This window comes from Mixophyes fleayi, chromosome 11 (assembly GCF_038048845.1).
Source record: "Mixophyes fleayi isolate aMixFle1 chromosome 11, aMixFle1.hap1, whole genome shotgun sequence".
Classification (NCBI taxonomy): Eukaryota; Metazoa; Chordata; class Amphibia; order Anura; family Limnodynastidae; genus Mixophyes; species Mixophyes fleayi.
The window spans coordinates 94,320,549-94,335,104 of record NC_134412.1 but is presented as its reverse complement, the minus strand read 5'-3'; the positions used below and the strand labels follow the sequence as shown (position 1 = coordinate 94,335,104).

At 43.0% G+C, this 14,556-nt stretch overlaps 1 protein-coding gene across 2 annotated transcripts in view; it reads right to left on the bottom strand.

Annotated features, from left to right (window-relative positions):
* Positions 1 to 3,434: 3,434 nt before the first annotated feature.
* Positions 3,435 to 14,556, bottom strand: part of ROBO4 (roundabout guidance receptor 4) — a 70,088-nt gene continuing 58,966 nt past the window's right edge. The window contains exons 19-20 of one of the 2 annotated variants that reach the window (XM_075190392.1): positions 7,779 to 7,975; positions 3,435 to 4,874 (exon numbers count right to left, since the gene is read on the bottom strand). In XM_075190392.1, coding sequence (XP_075046493.1) covers positions 4,857 to 4,874; positions 7,779 to 7,975 — 215 coding nt within the window. In that variant the 3' untranslated portion in view covers positions 3,435 to 4,856. The remainder of the gene's footprint in view (positions 4,875 to 7,778; positions 7,976 to 14,556) is intronic. The other variant, XM_075190393.1, reaches the window with a different exon arrangement.

The window sequence follows — 14,556 nt, the reverse complement described above, 5'->3', positions numbered from 1 at the left end:
ACCTTTCTCTGTCCTTGTATGAAATTGTCGCCGCGCCGCCGTGTAATGATCGTTAATGGCTGACGAGAGGCGCTGTCTGCTGTGAGTGTGTCAGCGCTGCACAATTAGGCCAAACCGGAGTCAAAGCCCATCGATGTCTTGCAGAGCCAGCTTGTGGGTAGGGGGGGAGGGGAGTCATTGTTGCATCGTAGACATTTACTATAGTTATTAGAAGAGGAAGTAAGGACATAACCTGACAACCCCCTTTACATAGTGCAATGATGCTGTTTCTGTTTTATCCACCTAATTTTAAACTGCAATAACGTGGGCTTAACCAATCAACTGAAATCCAAGGCATTTATTCATATTCATCACCACCATTTATTTATTCAGCCCAGGTTATGGCTGCTGGAAAACAAGTGGGAAAAGCAGAAACAGAATTGGTATCAGATTAGCTACAGCAGCTATTCACAGAGCCTGCAACGACGACAAAAGATAATGTATTATAGAGCTTGTAGCTGATGCTGCTGGCTGAATCCGGGAGCGCTCTTTAATGGACAGTCGTGTAAGCAATTCTCCTATGTTGGGTAAGGAAAAATCATATTTGTCCTTGAGCTCAACTGTTATATGTATCGTATTATGTGTGTAATTAATTTGTTTTTAGATAAATCTTTATTGAATTGTTCAATATCACAGGCCTCAATCTTTTACACAAATTGCATTAGCCGTTATATGTTATTTAAGTTCTATAAACAATATGTGACTTTGATTATTGCTATACTGGTGTGTTACATCATACATGACTATACATGCGGCTTACGGACGGCCGGTAGAGATGGATGTGCTTTAGATCTGTTCTGGGCCTCACAGATAATCATTTGTGAATGCAGCAGGACTTTGCACGGTAGCGCCCAATCTGTCATCACACCCAGGTTTGGCAGATTTAATGGATGCCATCTCGGTTCATCTGCTGGACCCAGAGGGTTCAACTGCCCTCTCTGTTCCTCCTGTGGTGGTCTCTGTGGCTCCCCTGGTGGGATCAGCGGCCACCATGTGTTGAATGTAAAGAGCAAGTGCCCGGGCTCTGTGTCCAGCATGAAACCAAGGAAAAGTAACGGGCAGTGATACTTCGAGCTGGCACAATGATACTCTGAGCTGGCACGTGTCTACAGCAGTGCCCACACAGCACAAGTGAAAAACCTTCTCCATCACCAGAGGAGGGAGGACCAGCTGAGATAGGTGGACGGTCACGGTTGCCAGCAGCTGATTGTATTGATATTTTGACAGTGACTGGTTCATTTTTCATGTCTTCACCATCCACTGACTCATTGTTCCAGCCATACCGCACCTCCAGTAGTTGCATAGTCACCTATCGCTGCTTTATGATTGGCTGATAACGCTGCTGCTTTACAGTAGCCACACCCACTTCCCCACCACCAGCAACAATTGTTATTCCGCTACCTTATGTACCAAGTGGCCCCACATCTCTTCGATTGTAAGCTCATGTGGGCAAGACTATCGTTAGTTACCTTATGTTTTATGTCATTGTATGATATTTGTTCATATCATGATCCCCTCAGTGTAAAGCGCTGCGTAATATGTTGGTGCTTTATAGATAAAGGATAAACTTGCTAATAATTCTGCAAACCAATGTTCCGGCAAAGATCTGCGATCTGGTAACTGAAGACTAAAGCTTAGTTAAGTGAAAATCTGCTGTTCGGTGCAACCCTACATATTGGACATTTTTAACCCTATTATTTTCAGAGTGTTCAGTAATTCTGTAAACACACCTTTACACTACTCGTTCTATGCTAGAGCGCCCGTTCCCTCCCCCGTCATGCCCGTCTAGTTGCGCCCACTTTCTGGGCATGCGCAGAGCAATATCACACAAGATACACTACGCAAACTGGCGCACATCCTACCCTGCGTCAGATACGCCCCTCGCGCACAAGATCAGATCTAGGGAGTTATTTTAGAATAGCGATAAATCGTTATTAAAAATGACATTTATTGTACGACAGTCTTTTTAAAAAATAATTACATTTTTTTTGTAAACAAAAACACAAATGATAAATCATACGCAAAGGAGCAGAAGTGGGTTTACCTGTAAGAGAAAATTATTGCAAACATTTTTTCTTTTAAATAGACATTAACAAAGTGTAAAGGACAACAAAAAAAAATCTTCTAAAACTGTACTCCACCAAGTTATAAAGTTTACCTCAAAATATATTTTTAACGGAATATATGTGTAATACGATCTTATTCCAATAATCTGGCCCTATCTGGAAGATAGTTTTATTATCAGCCTATAAAAATATTTTATTATCAGCCCACGAAATAGCTGTCTCCGCTCTTTTAAATATAATAGTTTAATTATTTATTTCTTTAAATTGAACAGTTTGCCGTAAATAACACCAAAATTGTTCCTCAAACATGTGCAAACCGGTTCAAATATGGACTAAGCTCTCGAACCGTTTCTGATACGCCAAACCACTTAAAGTATCAAGCCGCAACCGGTACAAGTATCAAACCGCAACGCAACCGGTTCAAGAATCAAACCGCAACCAGTTCAAGAATCAAAACGCAATCGGTTCAAAAATCAAGCCGCAACCGGTACAAGTATCAAACCGCAACGCAACCGGTTCAAGAATCAAACCGCAACCAGTTCAAGAATCAAAACGCAATCGGTTCAAAAATCAAGCCGCAACCGGTACAAGTATCAAATCGCAACGCAACCGGTTCAAGGCTCAAGCCGCAACCGGTTCAAGAATCAAACCGCAACTGGTTCAACCATCTCTAGAAACAGATATTAAATTGTTTCAGCTTGCATTATCCATGGTTGACAGACAGTGATCTGTTATATAAACTGTTAGCAGAACCTATGGTTCTGTATCCGGTCATGTAATTACCAAAATTATTATAGTGAATATTTTACATTTATTCAACAAGAAACACCATCACTTGGCGTTTAATTAATAACCAGCAATCTTAGACACGGTGTAGTGAAGAAATATATTAAAGATGAATGATGGAGGATATGAATTAAAAAAACAATCAATCAATATGCGTAGTATACCGGCATGACTTGTGCGGTGAAGGAAATATAGTAGATTTAATATCTTCCTACCCCCGGCCGTGTGCGTTTCACTCTGCCTTGTGTCTGAATAAATACTGGGCAACTGGGAAATCTTTTCTCAGTATGTATCAAAGAAAGACTATCTTACAGAGTCCAGTATAAATATAACCTTACATTTAGGTGAAATATTATACCCACAATAATATTAATCATTAGTATATCTAACGCGGTACTCTACGAATTCACATTCACGTCAGCCCTCGTAGGGTTAAGCTCTACACCTATCACTTTCTGCTTTTCAGTATATAGTTTTGTTGAATTTATCTGCTGCTGCTGTGACATTTATATATAGGGACAGATCTGGGTTCAGACATAAGAATAACAGAGGCGGGGGGCATGGGGGTCCTTCACCGCACATATCCCGAATCTTTCATCAGCAAAGACAAACAAACAGGAGGAATGCGTAAACTCACCCGCTGAGAGGTGAACTGGTGGGGGGAGGGCCGTGCCGCTAGAGTCAGGCTCATGTAGCGGGAGGTGGACTAGTAGATGCGTCGGTGCTCTAGTCACCTGGGGTGACATATTTTAAGGGTACATATCATGTCTATGTTCCTGTTAGTGTATAAGGCATTACGTACATACTATATTGCTATAGACCCTGGATATACAGCCGACTCCACACCAATCATTACTGACACGTACGTTAACCACGTTCTGTGACTGTATCTTCCCTGGATTTAATTAGCCACAGATGTAATATCACTTTTATATGCGACAGAAATCAAAATGTTCCCTGTCTTGTACACATACAGTGGAGGCAGATATTTAGTAGGCTGATCCAATATTCGTACTCTCAATTCATGTGCATCACGCCTCACTAGTGAGGTCACTAGTTCCTACTGAATGGACAGGTCACATTCCCATGAATATTAGTTAAGGCCGAAAAAAATTACAGACAGATATGACAATCTTTTATATACACAATGTACGGCAATGTCCAAGTGCTAGATCTATTATTACATAAACGTCTTTATCGTAACATTTAAATGTCTTATTTACCAATTATCCTATTTCACAGCATTTTATACAGTATATATAAATTTTATACACATACACAAAATTCATAAACAATGCAGAGAGTTAGTAACGTAGGTTAAATGGCAACTCATTGAGTTTAATTGTTGACTCTTATTTGTATCTACTTAATAAAATACACAAACTACCTAATGTAGTGTATTAGTTTAGAAGCTGAGCTGAGACGTAGAGTTTATTGTGAGAAGTTACAGTTAAGGTTCTGAAAATAATTAGCACAAAGTAGGGAAAATAACCAACAGAAAGACAAGATTTATGGCTTATATTAATCAAATCGCAACAAATTCCATCAGCTGCATTAAACCACTCAGTGAATTCACGTATAACAATCTAATACGGAACAATAATGTTCTAGAACTCACTTTACAAAATGTTATATACTAGATGTAAAGATATAACAACCGATAAATGGATCTGTGTCACACATTATACAAAACAAACCAGTTGAACTATTCTAAACTGAACCAGTTTCAGAAATTGTTCAAAAGAAGAAGTGATTTTATACAGAAAGGTCTAGATCTCCTCATCCAATATGGTGTTTGTTCAATGACAGAGGCACCGATCCTGTAGGATGTACTGGAGACATTGTCCATAAAACCCTCACTCTGGTCTCTGGGATCGGGCTGAGAATCTGGTATCCGTAACAGTCCCCCTGTTGTCGGGGGTGCGTTCACTTGCAGATCTCCATATAGGGGATGAATGAGGACGGTTACTTGAATGGTTCCATCTGAAATAAGATGCAGAAACAAGGATCAAAATTTGGATTCTCCCTTTTATTTTGTGCAAATATGTTTGAATTGTACCCCAAGCACCTTTCCAGGTGGCCAGCCTTGTAACTGCCCCAAAAGGTAAAAGGTTCCCAGTTTTGTGGGTGCTGCAGAAAATGTCACATCAGAGTCAGTCTCGTACCCCATTAGAACCACCCCCTTCATTAATTTAAAAGTTCACATTTTCTCCTAAAATATGCTCGGTTTAGTCTAATTTATGTCTTATAGTACCAGAGAAAGAGCACATTGGTGCTTTATTCTGAACTTTCAACATCATTATTGCGTTGGTTCAAGTGCACCTAAAATATATGTGCTCTCCCGTATAAAGTGGCAAAATGGCCTGATTTCTGCACCTGCTCGGAGGTGATGGGGGGTCGGCTCGGAGGTGATGGGGGGTCGGCTCGGAGGTGATGGGGGGTCGGCTCGGAGGTGATAGGGGAGCGGCTCGGAGGTGATAGGGGAGCGGCTCGGAGGTGATAGGGGAGCGGCTCGGAGATCATGGGGGTTCTGCTTGAAGGTGATAGGGAAGCGGCTCGGAGGTGATAGGGGGGTCTGCTCGGAGGTGATAAGGGAGCGGCTCGGAGGTGATGGGGGTTCTGCTCAGAGGTGATAGGGGAGCGGCTCGGAGGTGATAGGGAGCGGCTCGGAGGTGATAGGGGAGCGGCTCGGAGGTGATAGGGGAGCGGCTCGGAGGTGATAGGGAGCGGCTCGGAGGTGATGGGGGGGTCTGCTCGGAGGTGATAGGGGAGCGGCTTGGAGATGATAGGGGGTCTGCTCGGGAGGTGATAGGGGAGCGGCTCGGAGGTGATAGGGGAGCGGCTCGGAGGTGATAGGGGAGCGGCTTGGAGATAATAGGGGGGTCTGCTCGGAGGTGATAGGGGAGCGGCTCGGAGGTGATGGGGGAGCGGCTTGGAGATGATGGGGGGGTCTGCTCGGAGGTGATAGGGGAGCGGCTCGATGAGGATGATGGGGGGGGGGTCTGCTCGGAGGTGATAGGGGAGCGGCTCAGAGGTGATAGGGGGGGTCTGCTCGGAGGTGATAGGGAAGCGGCTCGGAGGTGATAGGGGAGCGGCTCGGAGGTGATAGGGGAGCGGCTCGGAGATGATAGGGGGTCTGCTCGGAGGTGATAGGGGAGCGGCTCGGAGATGATAGGGGGGTCTGCTCGGGAGATGATAGGGGGGTCTGCTCGGAGGTGATAGGGGAGCGGCTCGGAGATGATAGGGGAGCGGCTCGGAGGTGATAGGGGGGTCTGCTCAGAGGTGATAGGGGAGCGGCTCGGAGGTGATAGGGGGGTCTGCTCGGAGGTGATAGAAGAGCGGCTTGGAGGTGATACTTATACTTTCTATGAGACACATTTTCCACCAGTCACAGCCTTTAATAAATACATATATAATAATAGATAACACGATGTACTTACTCTCAAGACTTACAGTGTATGAGACATAAATTAAGCTGGAATTAACAAAAAAATCAAGGCGAGTTGTGCTTTTTACACCATGCACATTTCCTGTGGGCCTGCAATCCTACAAATGCAATTGCGAATTTGCAGAGGAACATTTACCATTACACCTGTGTATGCAGAGGATGGGCATACCTAGATGTCCGCATGTTCTGGGATGGCCCCTAATGTGTAATATGTGCATGTAAACCAAAAATCTAAAGAGGAGCTGTCACCAAGTCCTCCAATGTTATATTTGCACTATGAATCTAGAAATAACTCCCCCCCCCCCCCCCCCCCCCCCAAAAAAAAAAAACAACAACCAAAAACAACAGAGATTTCCCAGGAATCCTGTTCACTAAGGAGAAAGGACAGCGATACAGTGAATTCTGGCCCCGGAGCTAGCACTCCAGTCATCAGCCTAACGTCCAAACTGAATAGTCAGACTGCACCATGACTTGCTCAGTAAGGATGTGTGTGGACACAGACACAGCTGAGCGTATATAGATGTGCAGAGTTAGTTGTGATCTCTGTGAATGACCCCCAGTGTCAGAGCTACATAAATATAACAAGGACACTGCAGTAAGACCATAGTTCGGCCTCTATGTGTTGGAAACACCCGGCGGCTCAGTGGATGGTCCCTTAAGGAGCCGTAAAGTGCTGCGTATTGATCCTGTGTTATTTATGTGTCCTATCAGGAGGTGCCAGGTGAGATGGATTATTCCCGGTTCCTCTAGAGCCAGGTGTTGTGCGATGCGCAGACAGCAGGTCAGAAATCACAGGACAACGATGGGTAACATCCACTACGAGGTCAGCGGCAGATAACGTGATAGAAATGTGGTTTGGCAGCGAGAGGGAAGAGAAGGTACAATTATCTAGAAGCCTCGTTACTCGTGATTTACAGCCAGTGATCTGGAAAGGTTGAAATTCAGAATAAAAGCCGCACGCTTTGTACCGGATAGTTTATAAAGTTACTTTGTATCATAGGAGACGCTTTGCCCTTATTTGGGTTCCTGAAACAACAGTAAGTAGATTGCATGTGACGGATTCAGATGACGAGGAGTCCTGCGATGACACTTGAGGAAAGTAAGTATGGATTAAAAGGAGATAAATCATATTGTATGGCTAATAAGCTCAGTTACTTCCTTATTCATTTTCATGACACACACACACGAATGCAAGCTCTTGGGACGACCTCTTTTGTAGCTCGCAGCCTGGGGGTGAGCATAGCGAGAGAACAGTAAATACTGAGGGAACAGTATTTGGGAGAACCCATCTTTTTTGTGGGGGAAGGGGGTGGGAGGTTCTAAATTGATAATGCAAACATAACCATGGTTTACATACACATATTCAACATTTTGAAGGGCCAAACCATAACAGGAGAACATGCGTTCCCTATATACCCCCTGTATTCAGCAGCGCTCACCTTCTTACTGAGGGAGCACAGGTTTTTCGTCTGGTTCCTCTGACTGTATTTTGCCTCCAGCTCGTCCATCCAGTCGATGTTCCAGTCTAGAACTGGCAGCGGGGTCACCTTGGATTTTCTACCATTAAGATCTAGATTTTCTCCCTGGTTCTGCGCCGCTAGCAATCCATCCAGAGGGGACGCCGACGGCGAAAAATCTAAAAGGAAAAACAGAGGGAGGAGGTTTAATGTCAAATGTACAAAAATGTCTTCCGCTTGTGTTAAGTCTATGTCCTTCTGTGAGCACATGTGGGTCAGACTCCTGAAATGTGTCCTCTGGGGGGCGCTCAAGAACAAGGTGTAGGAAATCTGTTCCAACTAAGTGGCAACACACACATGGAGCCTAGGACACGATGAGCTGCACTATGGACAGCTAGATCCACTGCAATTATTTCTACAAAGATGCATATGGGGGGGTTATTTATTAAAACTGGTGCAAAGGGAAAAAGATGGTGTTGCCCATAGCAACCAATTTGTTCATCTTCTAAACTACCACCGTGGGAACTGGTTTGGTTGCTGTATATCCCTACTGGGGAGATAAGAGCAGTGTGCTGAGGTTGGCAGACAGGACAGTTAGTGATGGGACATTTATCCATATAGGTCGGTCTGGCCCCTGGACTCTGTATATCTCACTGGATAGATACATGTACACCTCTCTCCTATCACAGGGCGGAGCTCAGGTATTGCGGTCTGGGACTGGTGCGTCTAGTAACAGTGAGGGTGCAATGACGCAAGTCACCGACTTTAACCTATAAATGTCACAAGTGCTACCGGGGTGGGGGCTGCTGCAGGGACGAGGGGCCCGGGGGATTTCTAATCTCTGATTTAAATCTCATGACATTAATTGCTTAGAAATTACAGTGCTACATTATGCTACTTTGCACGATTAATCGTCTGAAATTATCCTGATCTGAAATCTCAGTACACAGCTCAAACAGTAACATTTCCCACCCAGGATTGTATAAAAATAATAAATTGCATCAATGACTGATCACTGGTCCCACTATAGGCAATGTACGCCATGAATCAATGGAAGATAATGTAACTAAATTGCGGTGTTGCACAATTAAAAGTGATGGGCACAAGGATTAAAAGTCACCCCATAGTGAACAGGCTGCTGCAGAAGGGGGCGATCGTTGGTGAAAGTCCCCTTTACTGCAGAAGAACCTCACAGCGAGTATGGTGGCACAGTGGTTAGCATGGCTGCCTCACGGCACTGGGATCAGGAGTTTGATTCCCAACCAAGGCCTTATCTGTGTAAAATTTGTATGTTCTCCCAGTGTTTGCATGGGTTTCCTCCGGGTGCTCCGGTTACCCCCTACACTCCAAAGACATACTAGTTAACTGAATAATGGATCCTAGACTGTGTGTGTGTTAGGGAATTAGACAGTAAGCTCCACTGCGGCACGGACTGATATGAGGAATAAATATTCTCTGTACAGCGCTACATTAATAATAATGACCACCTGCAACGATCAAGCCATGACACCAGAACTGTGCCACGCATGCAGATTGCAAGTGACCAAAACTTTCACAAGCTACAAAACGCATCAACTTACAGTTTATTTAGCTGCGCGTCTGTCGTGTCCAATGAGAAACTTGCAAACTCCTCTCTGTGTTTCAAATGCAATGAAAATAGTAATATATGTGGTCATTAATATGTCCCTGCACAGCAGCTGTGTACAGCTGCAAATACTCACTGAATAACTGCAATATTCTCTACATCTCTCCAGCATTCTGCACCAGAATGTCAATGTTTCATTAGGATGATCTATAAATCACACAGATAACCATGAAGTATGAACATGCTAGATTAGGCCTCAGTCTGCTGAACATGATTGAGCAGTCAGGTCATTAATGATGGTATGATAGGAGAGGGTCACACGGATTCTCCAGCGTTATCACACGGTTGGTCTTGCAGAGCAGATAGCGATGGTAATCTTTCTGCGTCACCTTTATTGCCCTCCGCTCCCTCCATAGCTATCTCAGGGCTGGAATCGAACGTGTCGGGAAGGTGCCCTCTACTTGTCTACTGCAGGAATAGTTACAGAAACAGCCCCGCGATGGGCTGCAGAACGGGCCAGAAAATAAATGTATTGGAAGCTTTTAAAGTATTAAACCGCGTGTCCCTGTATCGCTGCCAGGAAGGAGATTAGCAGAATGAGCGCTGGCCGGGGAAGAAGCCTGGAATCGGGTGAGGAGACATTATCAGCTCAGGAACGTTTAACGAGTTGCTGACCTTCGCTCGGGAACTTTCTGCAGCTCCGAGCAATCAGGTGCTAACTATGCAAACGTGACTTTATTGGGCTTTATAAACTTCCTGAAGATAGTGTAGTTACCGGATAATGCATCTGTGTTCATGAATAAAATTATTATTACTATACTATAGTAATAGCCTCCTCCTCTCCCAGCTCGTTAGTCGTGTAATTAATTTCCTGGAGAGCCTTTTGATACTTAAGAAAAACATAAAATTGTTGATTTTTCAGAGTATTCTGCTCCCTACTGATGGATTTAGGTTCATTCTGCCCATCAGCTTTCATTGTATTACGGTGACGTCAATGCTGTTACTTTGGATGAAATCTTTCATTCCCAGGCTGGAGGTGTAACTACAATTAGACAATATTTCTATTTAGGAGGGAAATATTCTTGAGATCCAGTTAGATATTTATTTGCACTGACCCTTTTCCTGAGGTCTTTAGGTATTGGGGCACTAAGCGGGCCCTCGAAATTAGACGAAGTTTGCAGGTTGTAAAACAAGTTCAAAGCAAATCTGAACGTAGAACAGTAAAAACTCTGCAATTATCGTGCAGGTCATAGATAAACGATTGTTCGGTCAGATGTTGCACTAGCGTCTACGCTTCCACAATCATGTTTTATCGTACAAAAAAACATTGCATCTATTGATTTGGTTTATAAACTTCCCAAAAATCAAGAGCAATGATAGAGCGATGTCGGACAAATGTGGCAGTGTGTACGCACTCACCACCAGCAGTGTAGGCAGATATCTGTACAGTGTACAGAGCCAGGATCTTTTCAGCAGATGGTTATGAGAGATGAGATCACAGATCTGATGGTAAGTTGTGTAGGTGTGTACACAGGAATCGGCATGTTCATCGGGACTTTCTGTCGTTGGTGCAATCATTACAGAAATCGCATCTGGAGTAAGGTTGTATAGGTGTGTACCCAGCTTTATGTCCTTGCTGTTTACGTATTCGCTGGACATTGATCAGCCGGGACCCTTATTAATATTAATCTAGGCTTCCCTGGACCCCTTCCACAAGAGATGGGGCCCACACTCGGTCCTCGCGCGCATACTAATCTCCCATGACCTTGGCCGGCATTGAATTATGCATGGCTGCGTGCTGGTGTGACAGACAGATGTTAGAGAAAAGCCGCTTAAAATAATCAGATTTCATGTGATAACTCAGGATTCCGTTCGGAACATAAGTAAGTTGTTTGTGAAAAACAGAAAATTAACCCTGCGGCCGCCGGACGTCTTCTATAATTCTAGATGAGCAACAGCTGCAGCAGAGGAGACGCTGTTGATTTAAATAAATAAACAGAGGGGATCGGGATTTAGTGCTTTGTGTCTGAACATCAGGGCTTTGCTTTATAGCAGCTATCAATAGTGGTACACCGGCCGTCATCCCTGCCCCATTAAGCGCCCATCTAATGATAGTTAGGGTAACTGAAGGGTGTACCGCTTTGAAGAACCTGCTGTTAAACTTAATTTCCTCGTAAAGCCGGTTTCATTCCAGCGGGTTTTATAATTAATGTTATTTTCACCTTTTCATAAAGCAAAAACTTGCAATTAACAACTGGTAATGAATTAGACCAGAGAATAAAACACATCATTACAACATCAGTCAGGACATTAATGGATTTAGCTGCACGGTTACCCCTGAGTACAACAACTTGTTTACAATAGTCTCACGGAAATACAAGTTTATATGCTGGGGGGGGGGGGGGGGGGGTCATTCACAAAGCAGACAAGCTGCAAAGCATTCTGGGCTTCCACTGTGGTGTGTAAATACACACATCTCAGTGTACACTGGCACTATATAGAGCACCATCCCGCAGCATTTACCGTAGGGCAGTTTGAGGCTGGAATGTTAAATTGCCGACGTTCTGTGGTGAATTCAAAACAGCTAGGGGGTAAATGTATCAAGATGAGAGTTTTCTCGCTGGCTTGAAAAACCAATCAGATTCTAGCTATCATTTATTTAGTATATTCTACAAAATGATAACAAGAATCTGATTGGTTGCTATAAGCAACATCTCCACTTTTCAAACCCGCTGGAAAACTCTCAGCTTGATACATTTACCCCCTAAAGCCAGAAAGAGAGCAGGTGGCTAGTTTAGACCTGCTTCTGAGAGAGGTGAGGAGGCACTAGTGACTTATCAATTAAGAGGCAATCATTATGTATTAAGGGGTCAAAATGAAATTATAATTAACACACGGAGGCAAGTTTCATTTTTTATTATATTAAGGGGCACAATTCGGCTGTGTGAGCAATCTTGCCTCTTACAACTACCTCTTATTTTCCACCTAAAACAGGTGGTTTTAACAAAACGTCCTTTAGTAAATCGTGTTGTTTACTATTATAACCTACAGTATTATGTAAAATATATAAGGAAAACTATACACCCACCTTAATTTACATTTGAAAAATATACACCTGCTGTAAATTATAAGCTTATAGAGGACAGAGTCACATAGGCCCAACCAATGATAAACATAGAAGATGGACCCTTCAACCTCGAGGCGGACCTTGGGAACACAGGAAAACAGTGGGGGAAACAGGCGAGTTAGTGTTGGGCAATTTAGAAGGAAAGTAAGCCTTGCTGGAAACTCTAAGGGGACTTGAGATAACATCATAATAATTCACAATAAGTGCATAATATTCCATATAATAGCATTAACTAATAACTGGTTTTCAAAATATTGAAAATAAGAACCACTGTTGCTGGCCAATCATGTGGCGGAGGGGCGGTACTGTATGCACACTGCAAACAGGCTACACTTGTAAACACTTCAGATTTTATTAAATGCAGGTAACTATTAGATACACTCTACTAAAAAGTGTATCCAACAATCTAAAGAGGTTATCTTGTCAAAAATTACTCTTTGAGCCTAACTGTTTAAGCAAATAGTTCTGGCAATATGACAACACAAAGCCAAGTTGACGACATCAATAAGTACAATCTATACGGACATTATTGAGCAGAGGCAGTGCTCCCGTCTTATATAATGGGCCACGTGTAACACATACACCCTATTAGGCAGCAATAATCCTCTATCTTCCTATTAACGTGAACCAAATCTCACCCACATTCCCAGACTTCTCCTAATTTCCAGATCCCCAAGATGAGACCTATTCATGCTGCATGTCACACCGCCGGCGCGCAATTTCTGGCCGTACCGGAGGTTTCTCTACAAAGTGTATTCTTTGTAGCACAGTAATATCAGTGGATGGATCTCACAGTCACATATTACTGTCTACAGTCTGCTCCTCTAGAATTACAGCGCACAATAAAGGTCACGTATGATGACCTTGTTCCTATACCATCATATTAGGTTTGCATTAGGCCACTCTCTGGATACAGAAAAATGCACCTATGAATAATCATCATGATGGAGAAGTATTGTAAGATGATAAAGAGGAACGCAACAGTGTAAATACCCCGTAATGGAACAGATGGAGGGAGGATTTCATTCACTGACCTTACTTAACCCAGGCAGGAAAATACGTGTCTAGAATGAGTAGAAGAAAGTTGTTGTATGATGGGGAGAAGAGATCAGTTCTAAATGTGCCAAGTCCTAAACATTTCCCAGTATATTAATCCTTTCTGCACCTAAGGGACCGTGCACGAGATCTCTTGTATATTCTCTCTATCTATCTATCTATCTATCTATCTATATATATAAATATATATATATATATATATATATATATATATATATATATATATATATATATATATATATATATATTATATGGTAATTGAGGAAATATAAAGATTTCAGTGCACAAAGATGGTGCCGTTTCCTCAGCGTGTTCCACATAATACTGTTCTTCCCCAAAGCCAAGAGAAAAATAAATAACAGCACAGGACGATAACTGCTTATATTATCCAAACAGGAATTATGGGATAAATAGCTCCTACTCCACTCCGGGAAAAATCTATAACCTCCCAAATTATTAATGGTGAGTAATGAGCCCAAGGGGTGTTTAAGGAACAGTCGTCCAGTCCAGCTGTCACTAGCTGGATACTTAAAATCTCTGAGCTGTCAATTAAGACTGATAAATTCTACACGGGTGGGTTGCTACGGAAACCAGCACCCAAGAAGCCCCAAAAAAACGTCCAATTTGTCAGGAACATATCAGAATAACACAATAATACAGCAAAATAAAACGCTTACAAACAAAAAGCTGGAATCCAGTGATCTCGCTGTCTAGAAAGCGCTCATAGAAAGTGACAGCTGAACATGGTGCACATATAATAATGTATATATATGTACTATATATTACAGGGGTCAGCAGTTCAATTTGATGCCAGGTGTGCAATACAGAGCTCTGTATACAGCAAAACAAAAAAGAAATCATTGATGGTTTACAGAAAGAGACATTAATGAAGAGGACACTGGGTTTGATTTGAATACGGTCGGACCTACGCACATTCAGTGCACTTTTTAAAGACACGACTTACGCCCAAGTTGCGTTCGGACTTGAATCAG